The sequence below is a fragment of the Chlamydotis macqueenii genome, chromosome 9, assembly GCF_036417535.1.
Source record: "Chlamydotis macqueenii isolate bChlMac1 chromosome 9, bChlMac1.mat, whole genome shotgun sequence".
Lineage (NCBI taxonomy): Eukaryota > Metazoa > Chordata > Aves > Otidiformes > Otididae > Chlamydotis > Chlamydotis macqueenii.
The window spans coordinates 22,744,219-22,769,434 of record NC_141564.1 but is presented as its reverse complement, the minus strand read 5'-3'; the positions used below and the strand labels follow the sequence as shown (position 1 = coordinate 22,769,434).

The 25,216-nt window shown below is 41.2% G+C and overlaps 1 protein-coding gene across 1 annotated transcript; it reads right to left on the bottom strand.

The window, feature by feature from the left end:
• Window positions 1-1,999: 1,999 nt before the first annotated feature.
• Window positions 2,000-14,806, bottom strand: LRRC31 (leucine rich repeat containing 31). The gene is made up of 10 exons (XM_086754935.1): window positions 14,673-14,806; window positions 12,761-13,030; window positions 11,327-11,476; window positions 10,763-10,930; window positions 8,101-8,268; window positions 7,065-7,232; window positions 6,142-6,309; window positions 4,860-5,027; window positions 3,487-3,654; window positions 2,000-2,319 (listed from the first exon to the last, which is right to left on the bottom strand). Exons 1-10 carry the CDS (start codon window positions 14,683-14,685, stop codon window positions 2,000-2,002), a joined length of 1,761 nt encoding a protein of 586 aa, XP_086611061.1. The 5' UTR covers window positions 14,686-14,806.
• Between the last annotated feature and the right edge of the window lie 10,410 nt (window positions 14,807-25,216).

Genomic DNA, 25,216 nt, shown 5'->3' with positions numbered 1-25,216 from the left:
CAGTGAGTTTACAACAGATACTGGACATTAAACATGGGCCAGCTGCTTTACTGAATTAGTGGGAGAGGTTCAAGTGGGAAAGGAGTGATTGCAAGAGATCCTCACAGAACAGGTAAAGGATCCATTTCCCAGTTGGGCCAAAGACAGATTTCAGGAGGAAAGTCACAGGAAGGCAAGTGATTAAGGTGTGCTGCTGTTAAACAGAGATGATGGTACTTGCACATCAGAATAACTGTCCTGGCTTGAGTCACTGCTTGAAAGTCTCTCTTATTAGCCCTGTATGAAACAAGGGCTCTTTACTTCATTTCAGAGTTTGAAGATCTCTGTAGAAAATAACTGATCTCTGTAGAAAATAACTGCAGTTATTCCCTGCTACCTCTGACCAAGACACTCCAGTTCCCACATTTCTCAGAGCTGGGGCAGCCAAATGCACTTTTCAAGTGGAACTGAAACTGGAACCAGGAACTCCATGGAGACCCTCACGTGAAATCATGGATTAAATGATCAAGAGGTATCAGCACAGCATGGTCAGCTGCTGGTTATAAACTTGACCAGCCAGAAGCTGATGTTGGAAGGGTCACCCAGACTGAAAGCTGAATATTGATCTGCACCCACATGGGAGAACTTGCTGAGAGGTGTCCTAGCAAGTTAGGAAAGTGCCACTAAACGATCCTGTTGTGCCTCTCCTCCGGGAGACTGCTCCAGCATGTAGACATACTCAGGGCTAATTGAGTAGTACTTTATCCCTCAAGCTGCCTCAGGATTTCTCTAAGACTCCTCACTCAGTGGGCAGATCTAATATCTTTACTTCCTAAAATATCTTACCAATGAATAATCCCACTGCAGTCTTTCAGCTCATATCTGGGTTACCATGCTCCATGATAGGAGTGACTACGCCAGAATTTGGCTCTGTGTAAGCAAATACAATAAAATACCAAAAAAGAAATTATCAAATAAAAAAGGAGGAGCCACTTATATGTCCCAGGTTGGTGCTTTTTCTAACAAGTCTTGGGCAGAGTGCTCTGCTCTTAGCTAGAAGCTGCCCTGTGGCTTTGAATTATTTCCTTCATCTTTAGGGTAAGGATAAGACCACTGTCCGCATCACAAGGTGTTGTGAAGGTTAATGGATTAATCCTGAATGCAGGAAGCATGAAGGCACTGCGAGGACTCCCACTGGCTTTCACATGCTCTAGATCAGACTCTTAGATCTGGAAGTTTGGTTTTGTGCTGCACATCACAAAAGAGTCTGTACAGAAAGCGCAGGCTGGGTAAGGCTGAGAAGGAGCATCTCTGAAATATCCTGATATCTTTGCACAGCCTTATCCAGAATGCTTATGGATCCGAAATCTCTGATTTAACCTACCATGTCATTTCCCTTGCCCCTGAGACCTGCAAAGACTCCAGTCAACTGTTTCTTACCTTGATTTTACGTTTATTCTGTACACAGGACTCATCTACACTGTGAGGGCCAGAGCAGAGGCAGAACAGCTCCTTTTGTATTCTCCTTACTGGACTAATACATCATCCTGAGCTGCTGGGATGCTTTCCAAATCTTATAGTTATGTAGATTTAATGCATTCACAAATGCATTTTGGGGAGAAGAAACTAAAAATTTAAAACATAGAGGTTTCAAGTATTTTCACACTAGAGGCGTTTTCCATATATACACAAAGCCATCTTTGCACTGCCCACCCATCTGCATCAGCACACAACCCAGACACTTCCCTCCACCGGCAAACCTGCACTGTGTCCACCTGAAATCATCACTGCTCTTTTGACAGTAGTCATTGCTGTATTCACAACACGAAGATTAACAAGCATGGCCCAGAGAATCTGAAAGAATGCACGCAGAAGGTTAAATATATATAACTGTAGGACTATTTCAAGAGCTCTCATGAGACAAGACTACTAAAAACTGATCAGTCTTCTAAGTCAGAGACATAAAATACTTGGTTCATCTGCTGCTTGCGAAAGGCCTTCCAGAAACCTTCAAGCTCCATCAACAGTCAAAACGGATGTTTCTTTTGTTGTCTTGATTAAAGCTTTCCAGTTGTTTCTGCTGGGATTCTGAAAGGACCCATCTTTGCATCCCCAGCTCTGCCAAGGCAGGCAGCTTCGTCAGGGCTGCTAACAGCTCACTGAACCACGTCCCACAGTCACGGCAGGATGATGGGCGAAGACTGACATCCAGCTCTGAGAGTTCTTTGAATACTGCTAAGCCTTGACAGAAAACGATCCATCCTTCATCAGAGATGCTGTCATTGTAACTCAAATCCAGCTTCTGTAACCTGGCTAGATGGCCATCCTGCGACAGCAATGCTGCAAGAAATGACAGACACAAACATAACTAATACATCTTGGCAATTGCTCTAAAAGCTTTTTAACTAATACCATATTATTTAAGGCCTTTCAGCAGTCAAACAGCAAAGATTCAACTCCTCAGTAACATAAAATCTCTTGCTGTTGATCTCAGAAAGATAATTTTATCACAGCTGAAGGAGTGTACAACATTTAAAACACAGGCAACTGAAAAGGAACAGAAGTATCAGGTTAAAATTGTATGGCAACCTGAAAACCTTTGAGTTGGTTGGAAGGAGGTTATATCAAGTGCCAATTAAAATAGGCAGACAGTCTTTTCAGGGAGATTTTGAAAGAGGAAAGCAAAACTAGATGAGGTTGCATGATTATAACAGCCACCTCTCACTGTGGGAGGGTAATGGGCCTAATACACCCTAAAGGGAACTGGAATCCTTAATATATGATTGGCAAAGGAGACACTCATCAAGGGTGATGGTTGTAAAGTCAAAAATACTCAGGCTTCATCTCACCAGCCTTCACATTACAGGGTCTTAATAGCTGTCACACAGCTACTGCCCATCTCAGATGCTCAAAACCCATGAGTCAGGCCCACAGAATCACAAGGATGATTATAAAATAAACAGGATTTTAAAAGGATCCTATAATTTATTCCTTCATTGGGTTCCCATTTTCCAATATTTCTCAGCAGCTGCTAAGAGGTGGGCTAAAGTATTTCTGTTTTAATTCTCCCATAATAGTTTTACTCCAGAAACACACCTAATGGGCTGAGAGCTGGTAGTGCCTGTATTACTGCCTGTCAGCATGTACATTTCCCATAAATCACTTAACCCCAAAACAGCAACCAAGCAAAATAAAACTCCTCAGAGACAGCTTTAAATAACTGATACAAAAAACCAGATGCAAACCCTACATTTTCAAGTACTGCCTTTTTGTATGAATAAATAAAACTGCTAAAAGATTCTTTGCATTTTTCTCCTTTTCAGCTTTTGCACGATGCATGTACAGGACACACATTCTTCAGCAAAATGAAAACTCTTTCTGGGAAAAATGCTGCTGTATTTTCCATCTTTTTATTTGATGTATTTGGCCCACAGAACAAGTCCCTTCTGAATTGTGATCTAAATGCCCTGGCTCCTTGACTGCTAGGAAATACCATGTTATACGTACTTAGAAGTGCCAAATCTTCAGCCACCAAGTTACAGCTGCTCAGTCTTAACACTTGAATCTCCGTTGCAAGCTTTAGCGCTCCCAAAAGCAGCTTTAGGTTCCCACCAACGCACTTATTCCAAGAAAGGTCTAATATCTCCAGTTCAGGAAGGTGAAGGGCAGCCTCAGCTGAAAAGATTAAGACCAGCAACTTCTGCTTACTAAGAGAAAACAACATGGCCTCAAGAGACACCTCACCGGCAATTCACCTGTAAAGAGGCTCCTAACAGGCTGCCTACTTGTGCTTAGAATGACTTATTTTATCCTAATAAAAGTCAGACCAAAAAATATCTCCTGCACTCTTTAAAGAAGTGAAAAAGGTCCTGCCTACAGAATTTTTAAGGACTCTGTGAAGAGGTTTCTTGTCCTTCTGTTTACGTTAATAGCCTGACCTTGTCCTAGTGAAGTCAATTTAATAAAACAGCTTTATTTTAAACAATTTTATATCCATTTAAAGATAACAATTTTTTTTTTTTTGCTGTGAACTCACCATGCAAGGTGAAATGCTCTCTATCTTTTAACAACACCGATTTCCATGATGTCACTCTTATGTAATTGTAATGACATAAACGCAGCACTCCTCCTGCAGGCACCTCAGAGCAGTTTATCTTGCTACTGCTTCTGCTGAAGGCAGCCAGGTTTTCCTACAGGTTTCTATGTCACTAGTAAACAGTACAAAATATATTATAAGTGCACAACACACAGTCACTAACAGATCCCTCGGTACCCAGATTTCATGTGCCATATGGAACACCTGTCAAAGGGACAGTGTAGCCTCTAATCCACTGAGATTTGCAATAAGTAGGCAGAAGAGGCTGAATTTACATATCCTGTGGTGGACTGGACTTTTCTTCATGGTTGTGCAATATCTTTTCCACTAGTGCAGCCATTGCCTCAGTTCCTTCATTGCCCCATGCTTAACTCCATCCCAGAAAGTTTCTACTGAAAATTTCACCTGCAGTGATTTGAAAAACCTTCAGTGAAAACTCTACCCCACTAAACTGCAAATGCAGTGTTACTACCAAATCATAATTACAGCATAATATGAAATAGCGTTTTGTGTTCTATTCCAAAATTTGGGAGTATTTGAAAGCTCTTTATCAGACAAAGGACTAAAAGGACTGCATCCAGTCAGGAATAACGGCGAAAGACACACAATGCCCTTCCCTTGCAACCAGGTCCCATGAAGCACTGGTTTCATCACAGGCTTTTTCACTCAGGACCTGTGGTATAACAATGTAACCATGATCTCTGGAGTTCAGACAAAGGAGAATGAAGTGCTTTGTCCCACAAGGATACACAGAGAATAGACACACTTTGAAAAACGTTCCTACCTAGTGATGAAAACGACTCTTTGCCTAACCCACAGTTGCTGATGGCCACGGATTTCAGCTTCGGTAAAAACCTGAGCCGGCCCAGAAGAGGATCAGATGAGACTCCTACATTTTTATTCGAGGATAAATTCAGCTCTTGAAGACTGGAGAGTAAAGGTATCACCTGGGCTACGAAAACATGAAATATTTATTAGACAGTCACCAATCCAGAACAAATATGTAGCTGTATATTTGCCTGACATAATTTTTTTTCTTTATAAATCAATCCAAAAGTCAAGGCCAAGTTTCAGCACTCAAAGTTATGGTGAGTAATGTTTAAGTCCATAAATAGTCTTGCCATATTCAGTAGGAATGTTGAAGAAGTTAGGTATTACACACTGTGCGGAGGGTTGTCAGAACACAGCTTCCTGTTTAAATTTTCTAGGTGAAGTAGGGAACTTAACATTAAATGAGATGGGGGTTATTTCCAAATATCTTCACTGCTAATTGAAGCTCCTTTATATGTATGGGATTATTCTCTATTTTTCAAGAAATTAAAAATAAATCACGCTTCCTGTTACTAGTAGTTAATATTTCTCAATGCTTCAGCAGCAGCTTTTCAAATTATCTTCTTTATCATGGAAAATAATAAGATGTGGCCAATATAGGATTTTTTGGTTTTGTTGTTCTGAAGAGTAAAAACCAATATTAAAAAGTTATGTTAATGCATTCAGAAAAATAAGCTGTCTCACTGACTGAACAGTAAATGTCTTTTTCTTCCTAACAGTATTAATGACTTGGATCAATTCAACTTGGAGACTGCAGTCTTCAGCTTTCCCATAAAACAGAGAACAGCAGCAGTGCAAGATCTCCTAACACCATTCTCGACTTAAAGTTCACCAAGGGAGTTTTAGGCAGTTACACGTAAATGCACATACGCATCTTGGAACCACGCCCATGTATACCAGCAGGGAAACTGCCCCTGGATATTTCCAAAATTGCTGATTGTCAAAAAAACCAGTGCTTGGTGGCAGTTCCTACATTCCCATCATGGGTCTGAATCATGGTGGATTCAGGTTCTTAGTTCCACATAGGATCAGACACCATGAAATTTCTTTTGATACAGAAAAAAACCATTCCATCTTGATCAAGAAAGCTATCCTCCATGCTGCACTTCCGGAACTGCCTAAGGAAAATGTACTGAGATCTGCCAGACTAGGTCAAGCAGAATCTCTTACGCCTTTGAGATATTTTCAGAAGTCAAAACCTACATTCTTAATGGATTTCCTCAACATGTCCTTACACAAAACGGTCATGTCCTCTTCTGTTACACAGCACTGGTGGAGATCAAGGACTTCGAGATTTTTCAAGCTGGCCAAATGAGCTGTTGAGTCTTTAAAGCCACCACCAATCTCTTTGTTACATGATATGTCTAATTTTCTTAGCTCTGCAAGGTGCTGTAAAGCAGTGTCTGAAATGGAAAAGGGAGCATGCTGGTCACCGACTGCTACAATAGCACAGGTCACAGCTTCAGCATTTATTTACTTTAACTTTGGACAAGGTATTGCAGACAAAGCTCTTAGACTAAGCTTCAGCGTATAATCACAGCAGACATACAGTAATACCACAAAGCTTCCCATCCATGCAACTCCATTCTTCTCTGAAAGAGCAGGTGAAGGTGAGGCCAGCTCATCCCCCCCGATCCATTCAATCCTCAGCTTTTTGCTGAAATTACTACTGCATGTGCTAATTAGTGCCAGTTGTTTTGTCTTACGGGTAAGACCTCTGCTAGGGAGAGACATAGATAAGAAGCCCATTTCATGTGGCTTCACTGGACACTAAGTGATAATAGTGAATTTGGATTCCCCTCAGAGCAGGATTAGCTTGTTAAAAGTTAGCTAGCCTGTCTGTGCCCTTGTCTACGTTCTGTCTGGGGAGAGAGGAAGCGTGTCCAGAGAGCCATTAATCTATCCTAAGATGTGTCTCAGATAAATGGCGTGGAGGGTGACTCTCCCCACTGACTTCCACATGCTCGAGCTCAGGGAAGATAAATGCTACTCCGGCTGGAAGTCCCTGTAGTCTTTTATCAATCCTCAAACAGCAAATAACGATTGCCCATTAATGTCGCCAAGCCATCAGCAAAATCCCACCTCATTGCCTTTCTTAAATGGTTTTCAGATGTACAACTTATTCATAATGAAAGTCTTTCTGAACATAAAGCCTAACCTAAGCCCTGGAGGCTGTCTTGCTTTAATCCACACATGTGCAGGTTTAACTCTTTCAAGCCTGGCACATTTTTCAGATCCTGAGCAATAACCTTCATGCTGCAGCCAATGTGTTTGTTGATAGAGAGATCTAGTACTTCGAGGTTGGGGATCACATTTAGAATTTCAGCTGGGAAAAAAAAAAACAAAATACAATCAGAATTGGTAATTGTCTGGAATATATGAACCCTAGAAAAATATAGCACCATGACAAACAGGAAGAGGTAGGCTGGTTGCCTATATGCGTGGTTTAGACTTATTAAGTTCCTGTTCTACCTAAAAAATACAGCAAAACAAAGATTGTATAGGAATTAAGAAAAACAGTGAAAAATCTGTATGAAAATAAAGGTGAAAAAATACAAGGACAGTAAGAAAATACAGGGGAATAAAAAGCAGGAATACAAGGAGGAAGAAAATTTTCTAATTAAAAGATATAGGACTGTATGTTGCATATGGGCCATCTCCTGCAGTGGCGATGAGAGCACAGGGTCTTCTCTTTCGGGAGAAAAATATCTTTCAAAACACAGAATCAGATCAAAAGACTGCACAGGATTAAGCTATGGTGAGAGGAAAGAGGGGAGGGGCGCTCAGTGGTTGCCAGCTCAGCCTAAATGCCCATCCCTCAGGCCTTTGTTCCCATCCCATGGCTAACTACATATCTAGCTGCTTAATTTTAAGCAAGCAGTTTTGAAAATTCTGGCACATGACTTCCTCAGAGCCTCAAAGGATCCAGCAATCCTGGACCACTGAGGCAGCCAGACTGTGGTTTAGGTCTAGCTATTCTTCTCAGCCCTACCTCACATGATGAGAGAGAACAACTTTATTCTTTGGAAGAAAGTGCTTTAAATCCCAATACTGTGTGGTAAATACTGTTATAACACAGAGCCTGACATAAATTAACTTTCTGCTAATATTGAGCCAAATACAGCCTTAATCTAAGTCAAACAAGTTACATTTTGGTGAAGCCAGGCTCAGTCTAGCTAGATGGATACACATACCAAGGGATTCGCCGTCCTTTGCTGTCAGATTACAGTCTGTAATTTTCAGGAGTTTTAACTTGCATCCTTTCCGGAGTTTTTTTGTCAGGAGTGATAGTCTTCCACCTATGTTACCGTTCCATGATAAATCCAGTTCTTCAAGTTGAGGAACAATTTCAAATGCCTCTCCTGTAACAGAAGTCTAAGATGATTCATTCCAGGTATCAATTTCAGTGCAAGACAAAAATACAGGTTTGGAATATATTAAAGAGGAAGGTTAGCCAATTAATTCTCAAACTATTATATTTTTAATAACTTGCCAGGAAAACTGCTGTATGTCATGAATTGCAGTAACGTTGTATAAATTCTCACCTTGTCTAAGGATCAATACAGATCACAAGTCGTTGTCACAGTACAGACAGACATGAAATTCATTCAGGTTCCCAAATCCTCATCAAACTGGCCATCATTGTAGACCTGTGCCAGGACCCAGAAAGTCTAATCTACAGGGAAATCAATACAACTGACAAGTCTGAATTTACTGTTCTATATAGTTCTGCTCTATTTTATCTGACAAACTTCCAACATCCTCTGTACCATGCCCATAAGTCACCAGAGGGGATGAAATAAGTCTTCTCACAGCTATTTCTGAAACTTAGAAGTTTTGTTTCTGACAGGAGTTTCTGACTCACTTCATAAAGGAATTGAGATGAGCATTGCTTTGACCCAAACTAACTTTCCCAGGATTTCAAGGCAGAGAGCACTGACTTTGACTACATTCAGAAAAATTAGCCTTTTCCAGGCTTGACACACCTGCCAATGTGAACTGTGTAATGCTTCTTCATAATACTAACATCCCACTGCAAAATCCAGCTTCCCAGCTTCCTTTATAGAGGAGAGAGGTGGAGGCATATTTGCATAAACTCCTTCCCAAAGATGATCAATTAATCAGACCATATGCAAATGCAATTTCAAAGTGTCATACACTAATTTTTCACCTAAAGTCTTGTCATCAACCTCATAATGGAGAATCGTATTTTAATAATAAAATCCTTTCAAGTCTGTGTGTTTTCATAGTTAAGTCTTCATAAAAGATTTATAATAGAAAAATAATTATTTCTGTTGTTGTGAGTGAATATCCAGGTTTGAGAGAAAAGGACGTCTTAATTTTTATTTTTGCATTTATTTTAAATTATTGTCTTAAGTCTCAAATACTGAGCAATGCTCTACAGTGGAGAAGTGGTTTTGCCTCTGCAGCATAGCCTGTTTCTGTTTGACATGGGGACTAGCACTCCAGACACATTTTCCACCCAGAAGATAAATAAAGGACTATATTTCCAAGAATGGTTTCCTACCACCCATCACAGTCACAGCTCTGAGCAATCACACAGGAGAGGTTGATATTATGGTTATATTTGAGACACTGATTTCTAAGCAGAATGCACTGCGGCCACAAGTGGCAACATTTCCACAGACAGATGTGGACCAAGTCAAGCAGGCAGTATTGGTCTAAATACACATGCTATTTTCAAAATCACAGGCAAAAATCAATGCAAACTGACTGTTGCTATTCCACATGTCATAGGTATCACATTTTGACAGGAAATGCATTTTGTGTCTGTCTCAGCAGAGGCCAAGCCAGAAGGTGGAAGGAAACAGCACAGAAGAACCTGGGAGAATAAATCAATTGGAAATATAACCAATAAAACTCAAGAGGAAAAAACAAAATGAGAAAAGGGTTTGAAAAAGAATGAAATACATTTGAAAAAATCTGATAGAATATACAACACAGATTTTACCCTCAACAGAAACAGACAAATTATTTTCACCAGCTTTTGTAGAGATGTATTTTTCCTCCTGAACAGATAGCAGGACCCACTTTTGAGCTACCACCATATATGTAATTTAATTGCTGAACCTGTCCTGGAAAAAGCCTGGATATGAATGACATAGACCCCAGCTTTATAATTCAGGCCAGTTTTTAGAACTTGCAGAATAAGCAGTAGGTTTTTAGAATTCTTAGTTGATTGAGTTTGTCCTTCTTTTAGATACGTATCACAGACCTACCCCAGAGTAAACTCCAGGCCCAGAGGTACGTGTCTCTGGCAGAACCTGAGTGTGTTACACCACCTTTAAAACCTTTAAATCTCATGCTTTGCAGAAAGCCTGGTTGCAGGCACTCCAAGCAAAGAAGCACACAGAAGGAATAACCTTCTCCCAGACTTGCAAAAACAAGTTATAAAGCTCTAAGGCAGCATTTCTGCTTTTAAGCTTCCTCCAAATCATCAATTTATTTTGTGATGAGCACTGCATCTGTCCTGCAGCATGAAGACCTAAGCTGACCCTATTATGACTGACTCAGTTTGTTTCAGTTCTTCTGTCTACCATTAGATATGAAAGCTAGCAAAAAAAAATACTAATCTAAATTGAAAACATGTCTTCCTGCAAATAGGACTGAGTTCAGTTTCCTTCTGAATGTGAAACCCTGATGCCCTGAGGAATGAACTCGGCAGAGCTACTCCAATGTATAAGGTCACTCATAAGCCCAAGTTCTTTCTACTGTTTCACAGCGGGAGTTTAGACTGTCCAGTGTGGAAGCAGCAGGAGTAGGATGTAGGAAGAGATGAGATGGATTACATTGGACTCAAGCTGTCTGGAAGTAAATGTAAGTGAAATCCTGTACCTAAGGAGGTGACATCCTCAGCTGTCAGCCTGCAGTTGTTAAGTCGAAGGACTTTTAACAAGTTCACATGCCGAAAATGAACAGTGAGAGCTTTCAAAGTCCCACCAACAGAACCATTCCAGGACAGGCTGATCTCTTCCAGCTCTGGGAGAAGTGGCAGTAAAGAAGCTGTAAAAAAAAAAAAAAAGAAAAGAAAAAGCATATTCTGTTTGCATGTTATTTGCACACCCTGGATGTCAATACATCTTAATACAGAGATGCTTTCTGCAACTAATATAGCATTATAAAGCCATGACAATTTGTAACTCAGTTTTCTTATCTGTAGTCTGAGTGTAAGGACATTCATCTGCTTCACAGACCTGTATTATTTTTATATTTTTATATATATGACATAATTTATATAATTTATTAATTAACATTTCTCAGGGACCTGAAATGAAACCTTAAATAAAGCCAGGCCTGTATAAAAGACAGGGAAGGGAAAAGAGGAGAGTGAACATCTGAATAGGCAAGTAAGAATTAAAGAAATTTATGAAGTGACTAGTTGAATAAAATGTGTATTACCCAGCTCTGTTACATCTGCTGCACTTAACGCACAATTATTTAGATCCAGATTCTTGCTGTTGGGCTTCTTTCCCAGTTTCTGCATGAACTGGTTAAATCTCTGCTCACCAGATGGTGACTCCGCCTCAGAAATGAGATGTGAAAGTCCATCTGAGTAACAAAGAAATAGGGCCCTGGTTACCTCTGCTGCTAACACAGTGTGTAAAACCTGTCCGTGGCTGTTGGGTGAAGACTTCAGGAAATTAATTTAATCTGTCACTAAACCGGGCTCTATTTTTGATCCACATGGACCAATAACCCGAGTGATAAGATCACTATAGATCAGACCTCTACAAAGCTCCTGATGCAGAGTGAGAAAAGAATCTCCTGTTGCACTTCTCCATGTTACTTTATGCCAGTGACTTCGGATGTTTGCACCACCAGTTCAGAAACATGAAATCCATGCAAAACTCTGAACTGCAGCTATTTTGGATGCAACAAGTCACATAACCACCTCTGTGTGCCTGCACTGTAGCCACACTGCTGCAATGCAGTCTGTACTTCATCAGTTAGCACCGAGCGGCCCTGCAACTGGGTAGTGAACCTGCTGCTTCCTTTGTGACAGCCTGTGTTCGTTTTCCTACATTGTCTGTGTAAGGCCGTTCCTGTTTTTCTTGGCTTTGCAAAGCAACCTCCACCACTTCTTCCATGCAGTCTGTACAGCAAGGGGAATTGCATGTACGTTCATTGCTAAACCCTTTAACAGATCAGTAGTTTCACCCAATGCCTATAGCTGGGAAAAAAAAAGCAGCCAGAAGTTACAGAAAATAGCAATCCCCCTCTCAGTACCTGTCCCCTCATTGTTTCCCAGAGGTACCCAAAACTCTTAGGACAAAGGATGGGGTTCTAAGCTTCATCTTCCAGCTCCTTTTTAAAAATAGTCTCATTTTCTCTGGTGTGGATGTAAAGAGTATTCTTGTGTGCGCAAAATAACATACATAGTGAATTTCCATTCCCTTCCCCTCCCCCTCACCAGTGTCAAGTGGTAGCAAACATCTGCTCTTCTTGTCTTCAGATTGCTTTAGCAGCAGGGTGGGCAGAGACTGATCTTAAATACAACAAGCCAAGCTACTGCTCAAAGCTTGGCTTTGAAACCAAATAAGCTCTGCAACTAATGAGCTGACTCCAGCACTGACCTCTCACATTGGAGATCAAGAGAGAGGTCACCCAAAAGCTTTATCTCTCCTCAGCAACATGGATCCCACTCTTTGCTTGGCACCTATCAAATTAGAGGGCACATCCTTGATAATGTTCCAATCAGAAGCAAATCCCGGCTAAAGGATAAAGTACAGGCAGCAAACCCCTACATTTTGGCTAGCAAGAAAAACAACTGATTTTCTATGAAGTTAAAATATATACACATGTACACGCATTTCATTATTGTACCAGCATTACCTTCTACAGAGAGATCTTGCTTCTCACACTGATCATCAACTCCAGAGTTGTTTATTTCTGTTTCTTCAATTTCCCTTCTGTCCTTGCCTTCAGATTTCCCAAAGTCAAAGCCCTTGAAGAATTTTTTGATGGCTGAAGGCTCCTTCTTTCTTTTTCCAGGAGAGGACCTCTTCCCTTGGAACTGTTGTATAACAAAGTCAAACGGGGAACTCTTTGGGATGTCTTCTTCACGCTTATCTTGGCAGCTCTGAATGTCATCTTTCAGGGGATCTGTAGACATAGAAGGAATTAGTTTTAGTAATGCTTACTCTTGCTTTCCCTCCTTCACAATGGCAAATGCACTGAGAATTCCTTACCGTTCCCTCCATGCTTCTTATCAGAAAAGCACTGTTTAGTAGACCGGACTGAACTAATTTCTCCTCCTTCAAAAGGAACTGGCAATGCTCAGTATTTGCACAGTAGACTCGGTGGTCCCAGATCTCAATGGTACAAGCATCACTCTCTGCTGCCTTGCTAACGCAGACTGCCCCTAAGGCCACTCCACCTGGCCACCAAGCGCTGAAGGGCTAAGCTGCTGCTTCCCCTACCATTTAAGCCACAGGTCCAGTTCACAGGCTTGTGAGCACATTAAAGAAGCAAGGCTGAGATGTCTGTTTGGCACCGAAGTGGTCCTTCACGCCAAAGGCCAGCCTGGCAGTCAGGAAGGCGAGAGGAGGAGGTGTGTAACAGGGAGTAGAAGGACATCCTTGCCTGAGCAACGTCACACACTCCCAAGCTCAGAGTGGAACACGCAAATGAAACCCCGTTCAACCGTAGAGCAAAGCTGAAGTGCAGAAAACAACCAGATGTTGTAGCTGTGAACACCAGGAGTACGCTACTGCTCAAATAAAACAAGCCCCCCAGACAACTTGTTTGAAACAGTTCAGCACTATAGTGACCTCAGTTCTGTAAATTTACCTCACAGGTAAATTAAAGTTTGACTTAATAATAATTTATACACATTCTTTCCTTATTTCTGTTCACATTAAACAAGCTATAGCATCATTCGGTGACTCTGAAGCTGCTTGGTTTTTCTCTAAACATTAATTTAATGCTCTTTCTTTAGCTTTAATTCTAGCATTCACCTGCACACACACGCTCTGCAGTGTGCAGTCAGTCACAAAAACTAAGCAGACATTCATTGACTTTTGCTTTGTGAGTACTACGTGGAAAAGAGATGTAGAGTCCTACTGTGTGCCGTCAACTGCAGGGGGAATGACCCGCGCTCAGATCTCAATCCTGTAATACAACAGAGCTCATGAATGGATTCCTGTACTCACACAGATTCCCCGTTCCCTAGTACAGACCTGCACACAGCACTTATTCCACAGTTCTCCATCATCCATAGAGCACGTCAACTCGATTTTAATAACAATCTGGTTCATATAATGTCACTGGCATCAGCTTTCCAAAAAAAAGAGAAACATGTGACAAGTATCACAAACCTTACGACTTTCACAGATAGTTTTCATGTTGTTATAGCAAGGGTTGGGTCAGAGGGAAAATGTCAAAATAAAGCAAATGTAGTTTACATACACATACTTTGTACGCGTGTATGTGTATATATATATAAAATATAGGTATATATACTGATGTCTCCATATATATATGAATTTTCTTGTTTGGTTGGAAGTTAACCGCCACGATACAAGTGTTCAAGGGCAGAGCTCTTACAAAAAGCTGATGCATTGTTTAAAGTCTTGCTTTTAATAGCCTGTCACAGCTGTATTTCTTATAAATAAAGTAAAAAAAAAATTATACAAAACGATGCACATAGATGTACATGCACATTTACTGAGCTGTAAAGCAGTGCTGGTTACCTTGGCTGGTCTTCATGCTGTAGAACAGGATTATTTTAAACAAAGAAACCTACCTGCCTCTTCCATTGGTACACTTGAGGATCTGTTTCACCTTGTACAGCACTTTCAGGGCTTGCAGGAGAAGTGAGCCATGACATGCAAACAAAACCTCACTTCTTTCCCTAACAGGGCTTTCCACGTACTTTTCTTTCAAGAGATTCTGTCTTCATCAGTTGGATAACAGCAGCTCTGCACAAGTGGTTTGTAGGCTCTTTCCCGATGCCTCCGTTCCTCTGCGCTGCCTCCTGACGTCAGCCTGCTGTCCCTGGCCTCTCTTTTCTGGAGGAATTTGAGAAGGCCATGGAAATGCTCTGATCATGTCCCAGCTTCGATCACTCGCAAGGCAGAAATCAGGAAGTGGCAGCGCAGACTTCAGATACTGCACGCTAACCACTGCACGTCCCTGAAACAGCTGTTGTTAGAAGAGGCTGAGTCACCTTACAGATCAGGTTACAAGACTACCTGAAGAAAAGCTCTTTGTTTTCCCACCCCTTTTGTCCATACTGATCAGAATACTGCTGGAGGCTGAGCAAAGCCGTGCTATCAGCAGGATGTTGCATAGCTCAGTAAGAAAAAGGAATACAGAGGACTAGGGCATTACTGTTCATTTTAGGGCAATGGGAAATGTGAGAGGAGGGGTCTTACTGCATCATTGGTACAATCTGCTCATAGGCAACAGCATGATACAACATTACAATCATTTCCTGCTCACCTTTGTCTGCACCTGTTGCAGTACAACTTATACTTCCTTAAATACAGGGGACCGTCCACCAGTACGCATACACTACAGACATATGCAAACCGGAGTGCTTTTTGTGGGGGATGATAAAGCTGGTCAACAAAACTAACGACTCCTCGGAAAGCAGCTGAGCAGACACCAGCTGTGAGGACAGGCTTGACTCAGTGTGTCAACGTACAAATGATTCAGGGTGGAACGAGGCACAGGGTGCTGCTAGGAGCCAACAGTATAAGAGTGAGAGAAGAAAAACCTAAAGCCAACATCAGGGAAATCTTCCTGCCCATGAGAAGTAGCACACTAGGAAACATTTACAGTTTATAGAAAAAATGCACAAAACCACTGTGATGAAGTGTCTTTCCCTGCAGGAATGGAGGGCACATTTCTATTCCCAAAACAGAAAGAATCTCCAAGTTGGTTTTAGGGGTTTCTGACACCTGGAGTGGCTGTCCTGTTCCAGTTTCTGAAACCAGCATCTCACTACTGACCTGTATCCACTGGGAAAGATCACCTCCCTGTGTGCTAATTCACTTCACGTGTTCAGGCATCTCAGCTATGCAGACAGTCGAAAACCCCAAGCATTTCTGTCGGTAACTCACTCATTCACTTCGACAGCTGTTTTCCACTTTACTTGTGGTAATAATGGAGCGGCTAGGGGTGAAACAGAGACAAGGCAACCTGTGTCTGTGAACTTGTGCCAGGCTCTGCTGGCCCAAGGCACTGGATGCCCGCTGCAGTTCAATGAGAACGCGGGATGGGACTGATAATCTCTGCTCCCTGGAACTGGGGAAATCCTTAAGCATGTTAAGCACTGATTACGGTGGTTAGGCTGGGCTAACTTGAATGCTCTGACATCAGCACATTAGGTGAAGTGTTGCCCATTCAGAAATTCTTTCCGCACTTTAGGCTGTTGAATGATAGTGAAAATACCTCATGGCACCACGACAGCATCCCTGTAATCCGTTGAGAAGGGAAATGTAGTTTTGCAGTGACCTAGTTTCTTCTTCCTAGACAGCAAATCTTTACCTTTCTTTACAGCAGCTATGTGGACAGAGTTATCCCAAAGCAAAGCAGGATAACTAGAGAGAGACAGCTGCACTGGGCTGAAAACATGAGCATTACTTTGCAATAGCCCAGGCTGTGCTGCAAACATGGAATATATCACAACAGCCGAGCTCAGCCGTGCCCCTGTTAAATGCTAGACTGTGCCTCGCTGCATCGGTGGCTGTCTCCTCCACACCATCCTTCTGAACACGTGTCCTGCTCCTGCCTCACAGACCTGCGCATCTGCTTCTTGCAGTATGGCATGGACAGCACAAAGCTTAGCTTTTGGAGTTTAAAAATAATGAATGCCTTCCCCTTTCTATCCAGTTAAACAGTTTGTGACCATCTGCCGAGTGCTCAGTGTCACACTTGTTTATATCTGCTCTTCCCTCTGTGTAGACCTGGGGCAAGGTTAGGAACAGAACCAATTTTGGAACAAAATAGTTAAAGTTGCATCCCACACAGCAGCCACTGGTGAGAGATTAATGTGGATTTTTGTACTTTGCCTCATTGTGACTCCTTAATCCAGCATATATTCCGAAGAAATAATGCCATTAGAGGATTAGTGCCACAAGTTCATTTGAAAAAAAGGATTTGCAAACACTGAAATCCTATATTCTATGTACTTAATCACTGAGTATCATTTTGGGGATTTCCTCTCCCTTTAGTAGTGTCTCTTTCAATGAAACCCAAGCAAAGCAGCAACTCTGTTTTGGATGGCCCTTATTATCCATTAGGGAAAACAAGCCCCCAAACATCTAGTTGAAATAATACAGAATCTAAACACACTGGGCTAAACCCCTCCTTGCCATCATAGTCCTTGCAGTTATACCAGGGAAGCACTTGGCCCAATATTTATACAGAATGTAATGATTTTGGATATTTATCTACTAGGGATTTTCAATATTCTGAGTCCTGTAGCATGAAGTAACACAGTGACCCTTGTTTGCTTCTAAGGCAGTTCCCTTCCCCAGCTTTGTTCATACCCAGTGAAGCCACTGTTCTCCTCTCCTGGGGAGAAGGAGACTGAATCACTGCCATGTTATTCTTTCTCCTTTTCCTTAGCACACATCTCTGCCTGCTCCGTTTCCCCTTTCTGCATGACTGTCACTGCCTGCAGCAGCCTCTGTGGGCTTCTTGCTTGGCTTGATTCATTGCAGGCTGCCTAGGCGAAGCGGGCAGTGGAACGGGCTAAGAAATTGCTGGGGGTGGAAAAATGCTTCTTGCCCCATTGCTGACTTTGCCAGTGCCAGGTGATTGCTCTTGGGCTGCGCTGACTCCGAACAGACGTGCCAGGAGCTGCTGCCACATGAGGGCAGGGGAAGAGTGGCCTGCTCCAGTACCAGTTCCACTGACCTCATCCTTCCCAGCCACATACACCAAACCGTGCCCTCCCCAGCTCCCTCCACCCTGCTCTGTCTCTTCCCTTCATCCTCTGACTTTGAACTAGTTCCGACCCCTTGTAACTGAGGCAGCAAAATTCAGTCTTGCCTACACAGCTGAGAAACCTTCAGCTGGCACCGATGGTATGTTGCTAGCGCCACAATATCTCTGTCATCCACTAATTTGATGTTGACTCCATTTACACCCAGGCAATTCACAGAGCAGCAGAAATTGGCTTTAGGGCCAGACAAAAACCTTCCAAAGAGACTGCACACGCGATGGGCTGGGAGGACCGTTCCCCGAGGAGGAAAGAACAGATGCAGCTGCACTCACTAGCAGGAACTGCTCTGGAGAACCTGAGTTAGGAAGTGTCACTTGGGCTTCCAGGTAGAGCTCAGCAGTGTGCTGCCATCTGGATAAATACTTTTTCCTTATATTCTTACACTCTCAGAAATATTGTGTAACACTGACAATTCCCTGGAGCAAACTCATTCCAGACTTCCCTAAGCTAAGGTCAATGTGCATGCCTGAGTATTCAATTTGGTCTAAAGTACCTGAGTATCCTCATCATTTCCCACAAAATACGTATTTGACCTTCTGATTTTAATAGACCATCAGCCTACAAGTAGTTCCTGAGGCAGCTGTTTAAAATACATTTCACTGGGTAATAAAAACTAAATCCAAACCCCTCTTCCCGAATTTATGTACAATCACAGACGGATCCCAGGAGGGGTTTGAAGAGACACTGAGAACATACAAAACCAGCTAAAACCCTGGGTTCAGAAATGCATACGCGTCTGAGTAACCTTAAACAGTCCCCAAAACTCAGTGAGACTTTTCATGGGTGGAAAGGCTGAGGAAGATTTTGACATTTCACTGTGCTTTTACACTTAAAACATGACAAAAAGTAAAGTTACGAAACTCTGGTGCTAGCATAATTTACCTTACCTACTATAAAATAATAGCAGTGATAAGTAGATTTTCCCAACTACTATCTCATAGTGAATATGCATTTTGAGTTCCATAAAAAGCATGACTAAAAGATCTATTGCAGTAAATGTATATTTCTATCCACAATGCAGATATTTTTAACACTCCGATACCGACTTACTCTTTTTTGAAATGGAACTACACAAATACAAACTTAATGTTTCATTCTCTGTTACAATATACTAGTCTGACGCAGAAGATTTTCAGGCTGGAAAATTCTTTTTGGTTGAACTTATGCCAGGATTAATCCCCTTTCAGTTAATCATTTACATGAATGGGTAATCTGCAGAGTTCACGCAAGGCCTGCAAACTATATTAATTACTAGAAACCTAATTAGAAATCAACAGAGTCAAAGGATCAGTGTTACTTCCATACGGTACCATCTGGTACAATGGGTCTGGATAGTCCAGCAAAACTTCTCCTTGCATTCTGTGGAACTTCAACCTGAATACGTGATGCCAGGAAAAGCAAGTCTATGCTGATATATGAGCTGGCTGTAAAGCATTTTTAGGGTCATCCTAAGTGACAGCATCCGAGTCTCTGTACTTCTAGCTGTTATTTCAAAAGTTAGTTCAAAAATGAGCACTTACTCAACAGTTTTATTTTCAAATGTGATACCAATGTGGTCATAATTTGCCTTTCCATGTCCAAAAATACCCTAAATCCATACACGGGCTAATGAAAAAAAATCCCCAAACAAGCAAATTTGAAAACATGTCTGCCATAATAGACATAAAGATAGTAAGTGTGCGTATTGTCATTTGCTTTGTTAATTATTACTCCAATGTGAAAAGGCACATCCAGATGAAATTCCACAGATGACACAAATATGGTAGAATGTGGCTCCCACTACCTCTGGTGTGTGTGCGTGGAAATGGTAATACCATTTTACCAACTGATTCGCTCTTTCAGCATGTGGCCACTTGGAAAATTCTTGCCTTCTATTTTTGAAGACCACAAATCCCATCAGCTGAGCCATATCTGTCATTGATTTTGTCAAAAGGGAAGAAAGAAAGTTCTGACCCAAATCAGTGCTGACAAAATGTCTGGTGACAACAGCAAGGCGAGATCTACCTTAGTGCACAGAGCTGATTTCACAGTGCTAACCCTTTCTGACACTTCAGGAATTGTGGAAGATGTGACAGTAGTGTCTATTTCTTTCCAAATTAATTGAGAAAGAGAGCCTCCTTGTTCTTAATTCTGCTTTAGAATAGTACAGAAACTGCCCCAAACTGCTGGTTTTTTGGTAGCATTCTTCCAGCTCCTTGTGGTCTATGACAAAGTGATGCTGTCTTGTGGCATCCTACACCGGCCGGGTAAATCCCAGTTTTGAGGTTTCTGCACTGCTCGCCATAGAGGTAACCCCAGGCAATAAGTCTGGGTAACAGCGTACAGAAGGTGGTGTAACTCCAGCTCCATCTTTCACATCAGGACATACCTAGTGTCAGCAGCTCAGGCTACAAACACCAGATACTGGGTGGGAGCTGTCAGGCTACAGCCATCCCCTTTGCACAGGGGAATCTGACTGTCAGCATTTCCCCGCTCTCAGATTCCTCCGTGCAAAGGCGGTAACACGGGACTACACTGTCTTAAACCATCTTAGCTAACAGTGATACTAATTGACAGACCAAGGCCCAGATCAATCTGATAGACTCTATTCTACTCATAACTCATGTCCTATGGCCCTCTCTCGCCCTCCTTTGCTGCTTTGCCGCGTTTCCTGTTGGTGAAGATGACCAGCAGAAACAGGACTGCTGAGACACGCAAACCTCTGTGTGATTCAGAAATACACCCCTGCCTGATGCCTGTGAAAGCCGGTCAAGAACAACTAGATCTTTTCTGGAGAGGAACCGTTAAAGCATCTTTATGAATTGTGGTTGTCACACTTCCCTGCAGCACACAGCAATCCTGTTTCTGTGCCAGAAACCAAAGGCTGGATGCCAGGGGTCTTGTCAAGTAGTGTGCGGTCTCTCCAAACTTCCCTCATTAGGTACAAAGGAAAAAATAAATACATACCCTTATTATATTGCTGGTTTTGTTTCTACTTTAGGAAGTAATTTTTCCTAGTATTAAACTTTTTGTGGTTTTCCTGAAACATGATTCACATGGACTAAAACATCTGATGAAAAATGGATGCTCATGCAAGACTGCTTTTGATTTATTTGGGCAGCCCTATAACTTACCAAGCATTTGCTTCAGCCTCACCCAGACAACCTCAGCAGAGGAACTTTTTTCAAGACTGTATCTGCTCATTACATTTCAAGTCACAGGCAGTCAGAGACCGAGGGGACTGAACACAAAATTATCTTTAAGCCTAGAATGCTCCTTTGATTCCTTGTCTGCCCACACATGCAAAGATTTGGACAACTGCATGAAAATTATTCTCAGGTTGTTTTAGCTGGTTCCTAATTATTTTTCTAAAGGAAGTCTGAAATTATTTTTAAAACCTAGTACTGGAATTTTTTTTTAAACAATGACTCTGCGTGTGATTTTCTTCTTTATAAAGAAGGTCCACACGGCAACAAAATAGCCATGATAGCATTTTTAACAAAAATATTTAGAGAGTCACAGTCACCTTAAAAAAAAAAAAAAGCCACAGTCAATTCTATATATGTATTTTGCATTACATTATAAAAAATAGTTTGTTTTCTGTAAAGACATGCTAAATTATAGCAGAATTACATCCCTTTGCTAATGATAACACTTCCTTGAGAGTGATTTTCAACGGGAATTAGTCAATTTTCTCCAGGTTTAGGGATTGCATTAGCGTTTGAGAGAGGATGAGGGGCAATTTTTTGTTGCAGTGAGCACTTGATGAACTTCAGGCAGGTGAACAAACATCAACCCTGATGTCCCATCGGCTGACATGGATATTAGAAGAAACTAACCACTCTGACATTTTAAAATGTGCCGTTTTCTAGGCGTTCGTTCTGAGAGCTAACTCACCGACAGTGAGAATTAAAGAGTAAATTGCCGGCTTGAGCAGTATAACCATCTGATCCCTGTGTTAGCCTCACAATATGCTTAACAGGATTTCCACCTTCTAGTTCCTCGCAATCCAATCGGATACACAGTTCTGGGATAACATGGTTCTGGGGTAAGGGCTTGCCGACGGTCAGAACCACACCCTTTCTAAAAATCAGTATAAATAGGTAACAACGCGTGAGAGCTAGGCAATTGTTAACCTCCTCTTACATTTCTTGTTGGAACAGGAAGATTTTAAGTGAATGCATCAAGCATCTTAAAAGCTAACAACAGCTTAGCAGGTTAAATGTGAAATAGGTTTATCAGATCAGTGTAGTGCTCTTCTGGTAATTATGTTTTTACAGCCCGGTTAGGGGATGGTATTGGAGAAGGGCTTGTGATGTCAGAGTGGGTAGGGCTTAGAAGCAGGGATGAGGGCTAATCAAGATAAGTTCAATTTGTATTTAAAGTAAAGTCAGCGTTAGTTAAGGCAGTTTTTGACAAGTTAATCTTGATGTGTTTTAAAAGCTGCCAGTCACATTGCTGAAGCAGCTTGAAAGGAAGACTTACATAGTGAAGGCACACACGCTGGATGTTCATGGTGTCTTCATTTTACCCAAAACTAAGGTCTTCACAGTAGATGTAAGTATGCATGAAATAAAAATTAAAAGCGCTAGTTTTTAATGTAAATGGTGATGTAACATCGGCTAAGCAATACCAAGAGGTGTATGATCGTTCAGATTTTGACAGGAAAGACTCATCTCACGATAGAAACAGCACAGATTTCTTCATGTTGTTTTTCTTTAAGAGCAGCACTGGGCTGCAGAGAGTAAAGTTAGGAACTGGCAGGGGTGATACTGAAAAAGTAAAGTATGTGATTACCTGTGTTCTGATTCCTCAGCAATCTGCTATACGTGAATATGGGTAAATAATCCTGCATATTCTGGTGGAAACATTCTATTTTTTGACATAAGCTTGATAATTTTGGAAATATTTAAAAGATCTGTTTCACAAATGGAGGATTTTACTTTGGAAAGGCTTGTGATTGCATATTCAGTGTTTTTTCTAGAGATACACTGGATACAGATTGAGTTGCTTAATGTATACGCATAAGTGTTTCACTGTCTTGTCTAATAGTAACAAAATATTCTTAAAAGCTAACTGGTTGTTAATATATTGCTTAATTTTTGTGCTAATTTATCTTTTAAAAGTACAACAGAAAAACCTCAATATTTTACAGATACTTCCTAGAGCAGTAGATTTTCTAAATCAGTGAGCAATCATCACACAGATACATTTGGCTGGCTTAGTCTGACGTACCTACATTAGACTTACCTAATTAAAATTGTGCTTGTGTGCCTAGCCATTGTAACAAACCCCAGCCACAGCAGCTTTGTGGGACACCCATGTATGCACTGTGATATATTTTGTAACAATAATATAACGTGATGAGGGTTCCTCACATCCTGTTATTATCTGAATACGTGGGCAGAATTAACTGTAGACTGAGAAAGGCTTGGGCATTATTATAGAGCTAAAATTTCAGAGCTAAAATTTCAAGTTCCTCAGTTACAGAATACATGAATTTTTGTATCTCCCCTGTGCCTCAGAGAAACAGAAAGAGTGAGACAGACAATCCTAACTGAAGTATAATTTTATCATGGTTTGATCCTGCAAACTGGAGCTCAAAGTGTTTGGTTTGTTACAGACGCTGATTTCTGAGTCTGTTTACAGGATCAGGTGTGCAATTTCATATGTCAATCTCGCAAGGGGAAAAGGTTTACATTAAAACTTGTGACTTCAAAAACAAGTTTAGAAAATAACAGTGGTTTTAGTGTCTGATATCTGTGACTTACATATATTTTAATATACCTGCAAATATTTTTTTTTAAGATGAGTGTGTGCTGTCTTTTGCTTTGCAATAAAGAAAGCTAAGCTGAAATGAATAATGATAAAAACCTACACCATCTTGTTTTACCTTAGTGGTATAAGACACTCAAATGCAGTTTTCTGTTTTATCAGAGGATTTGGGGAAGTCCAAGGGATACTGCTGCAATAGTGAATATCCTAACTGAAGAGGGAAAGTACTGAGGATCCAGTACAAGTTATCTAGATTCAAACTCTGAGCTAGCCAGTGAAGTTAAAGGGTTGTTAAATAAAAATATTTTAAATAGCCTTCCTAAAACATGTTCCTCTTCCCACTGCCTGGTTTCTTTTGGCACTGGGAGTGTTGTCATTTGCAGCAGTATTTCATGTTAAAGTGAGACACAAATCCAACTAAAATTCAATTATATTTCATTTGGAAATACCGGCCTCGCTCTCCAACTGTCAGAAAGCTTTCCATCCCAAGACTTCAATTTCCAGTATTTAAAAATAAATAAATAAATAAATTAATTTTTTTTTTGCTTTAAAAGTAAAAATTATTAAAAAGTTAAAAATACAGAGTTTAGTTTTCCTTTAACTGATCCCACTTATGCCACATTTTGCAATCTTTAGGCCTCTCAAAGAACCAAAGCCAAGAGGATAATGTTTCAAATGTCATCTCTAATTATGAAATCCACGGGGAAAACAAATTACATCATGCTTTTATCTCTGTGTAGATAACTGATGTAATAGCGTTACAGAGATAGAGACCCATCCCTTGTAAACAGCTTCTCCAGGTACCAATTTCTCAGGATACAGGGTGGGTGTACAACGTTACACAAATACACACACCTGCACGCAGACATTTGCTCTGCTGTGACCGCTATTTTCATTAGTTCTTGCTTAGTTGTTTTACTTAGTTTTTTAAAAGGCATAGTTCAAGCCCTCAGTGATCCCAGCTGAAGCCTTTTGGCGTTGCCACAAATACAAATGAATAATATCAGCACTGTGGTTCTGCAGAAACCAGTCCTGTGGTCACAGCACCGAGCTGAGAGGGAGAAGTGCTAAGCACAATTCCCACCTCAGCTGCTTACTGTCCTGTATCTATATCCCTCCAACGCCATATCAAATGGCAGGACTGCTTCTTCTTCCTCCACCATCTGTCTGTCTCACCTAGAAGGCTTTAAGGGCTCTTGCTGTGTGTTTGTGCTCAGCACGATGCATCTCCACCTTTGGTTTTAGTCAATGCATTAAGCTGTTGTCTTAGCACACAGGAATAACAGTTTCCTCTTGCCCGAGGCCATTCCAGTGGGAAGAAGATGAATGAATTCCTATTATAACCTACCTTAGTTCCTGAAGGATTGAATTTGCCAATACTAGGCCTTAATTTCTTTCTGAGACCAGCGTGTTTAAAAGAAATATGAGCGACTTGCTGCTTGTAATCTTAACAATTAGCTAGCTCAAAAACGGCAAAACATCCAGCTCTTCATTTCAGTGCAAAGGCATGCAATGCAAACTACTGGCTGACACACACAGTATAAATATAGTTATTTTCCTTTCTTTAACAAATGTATCTT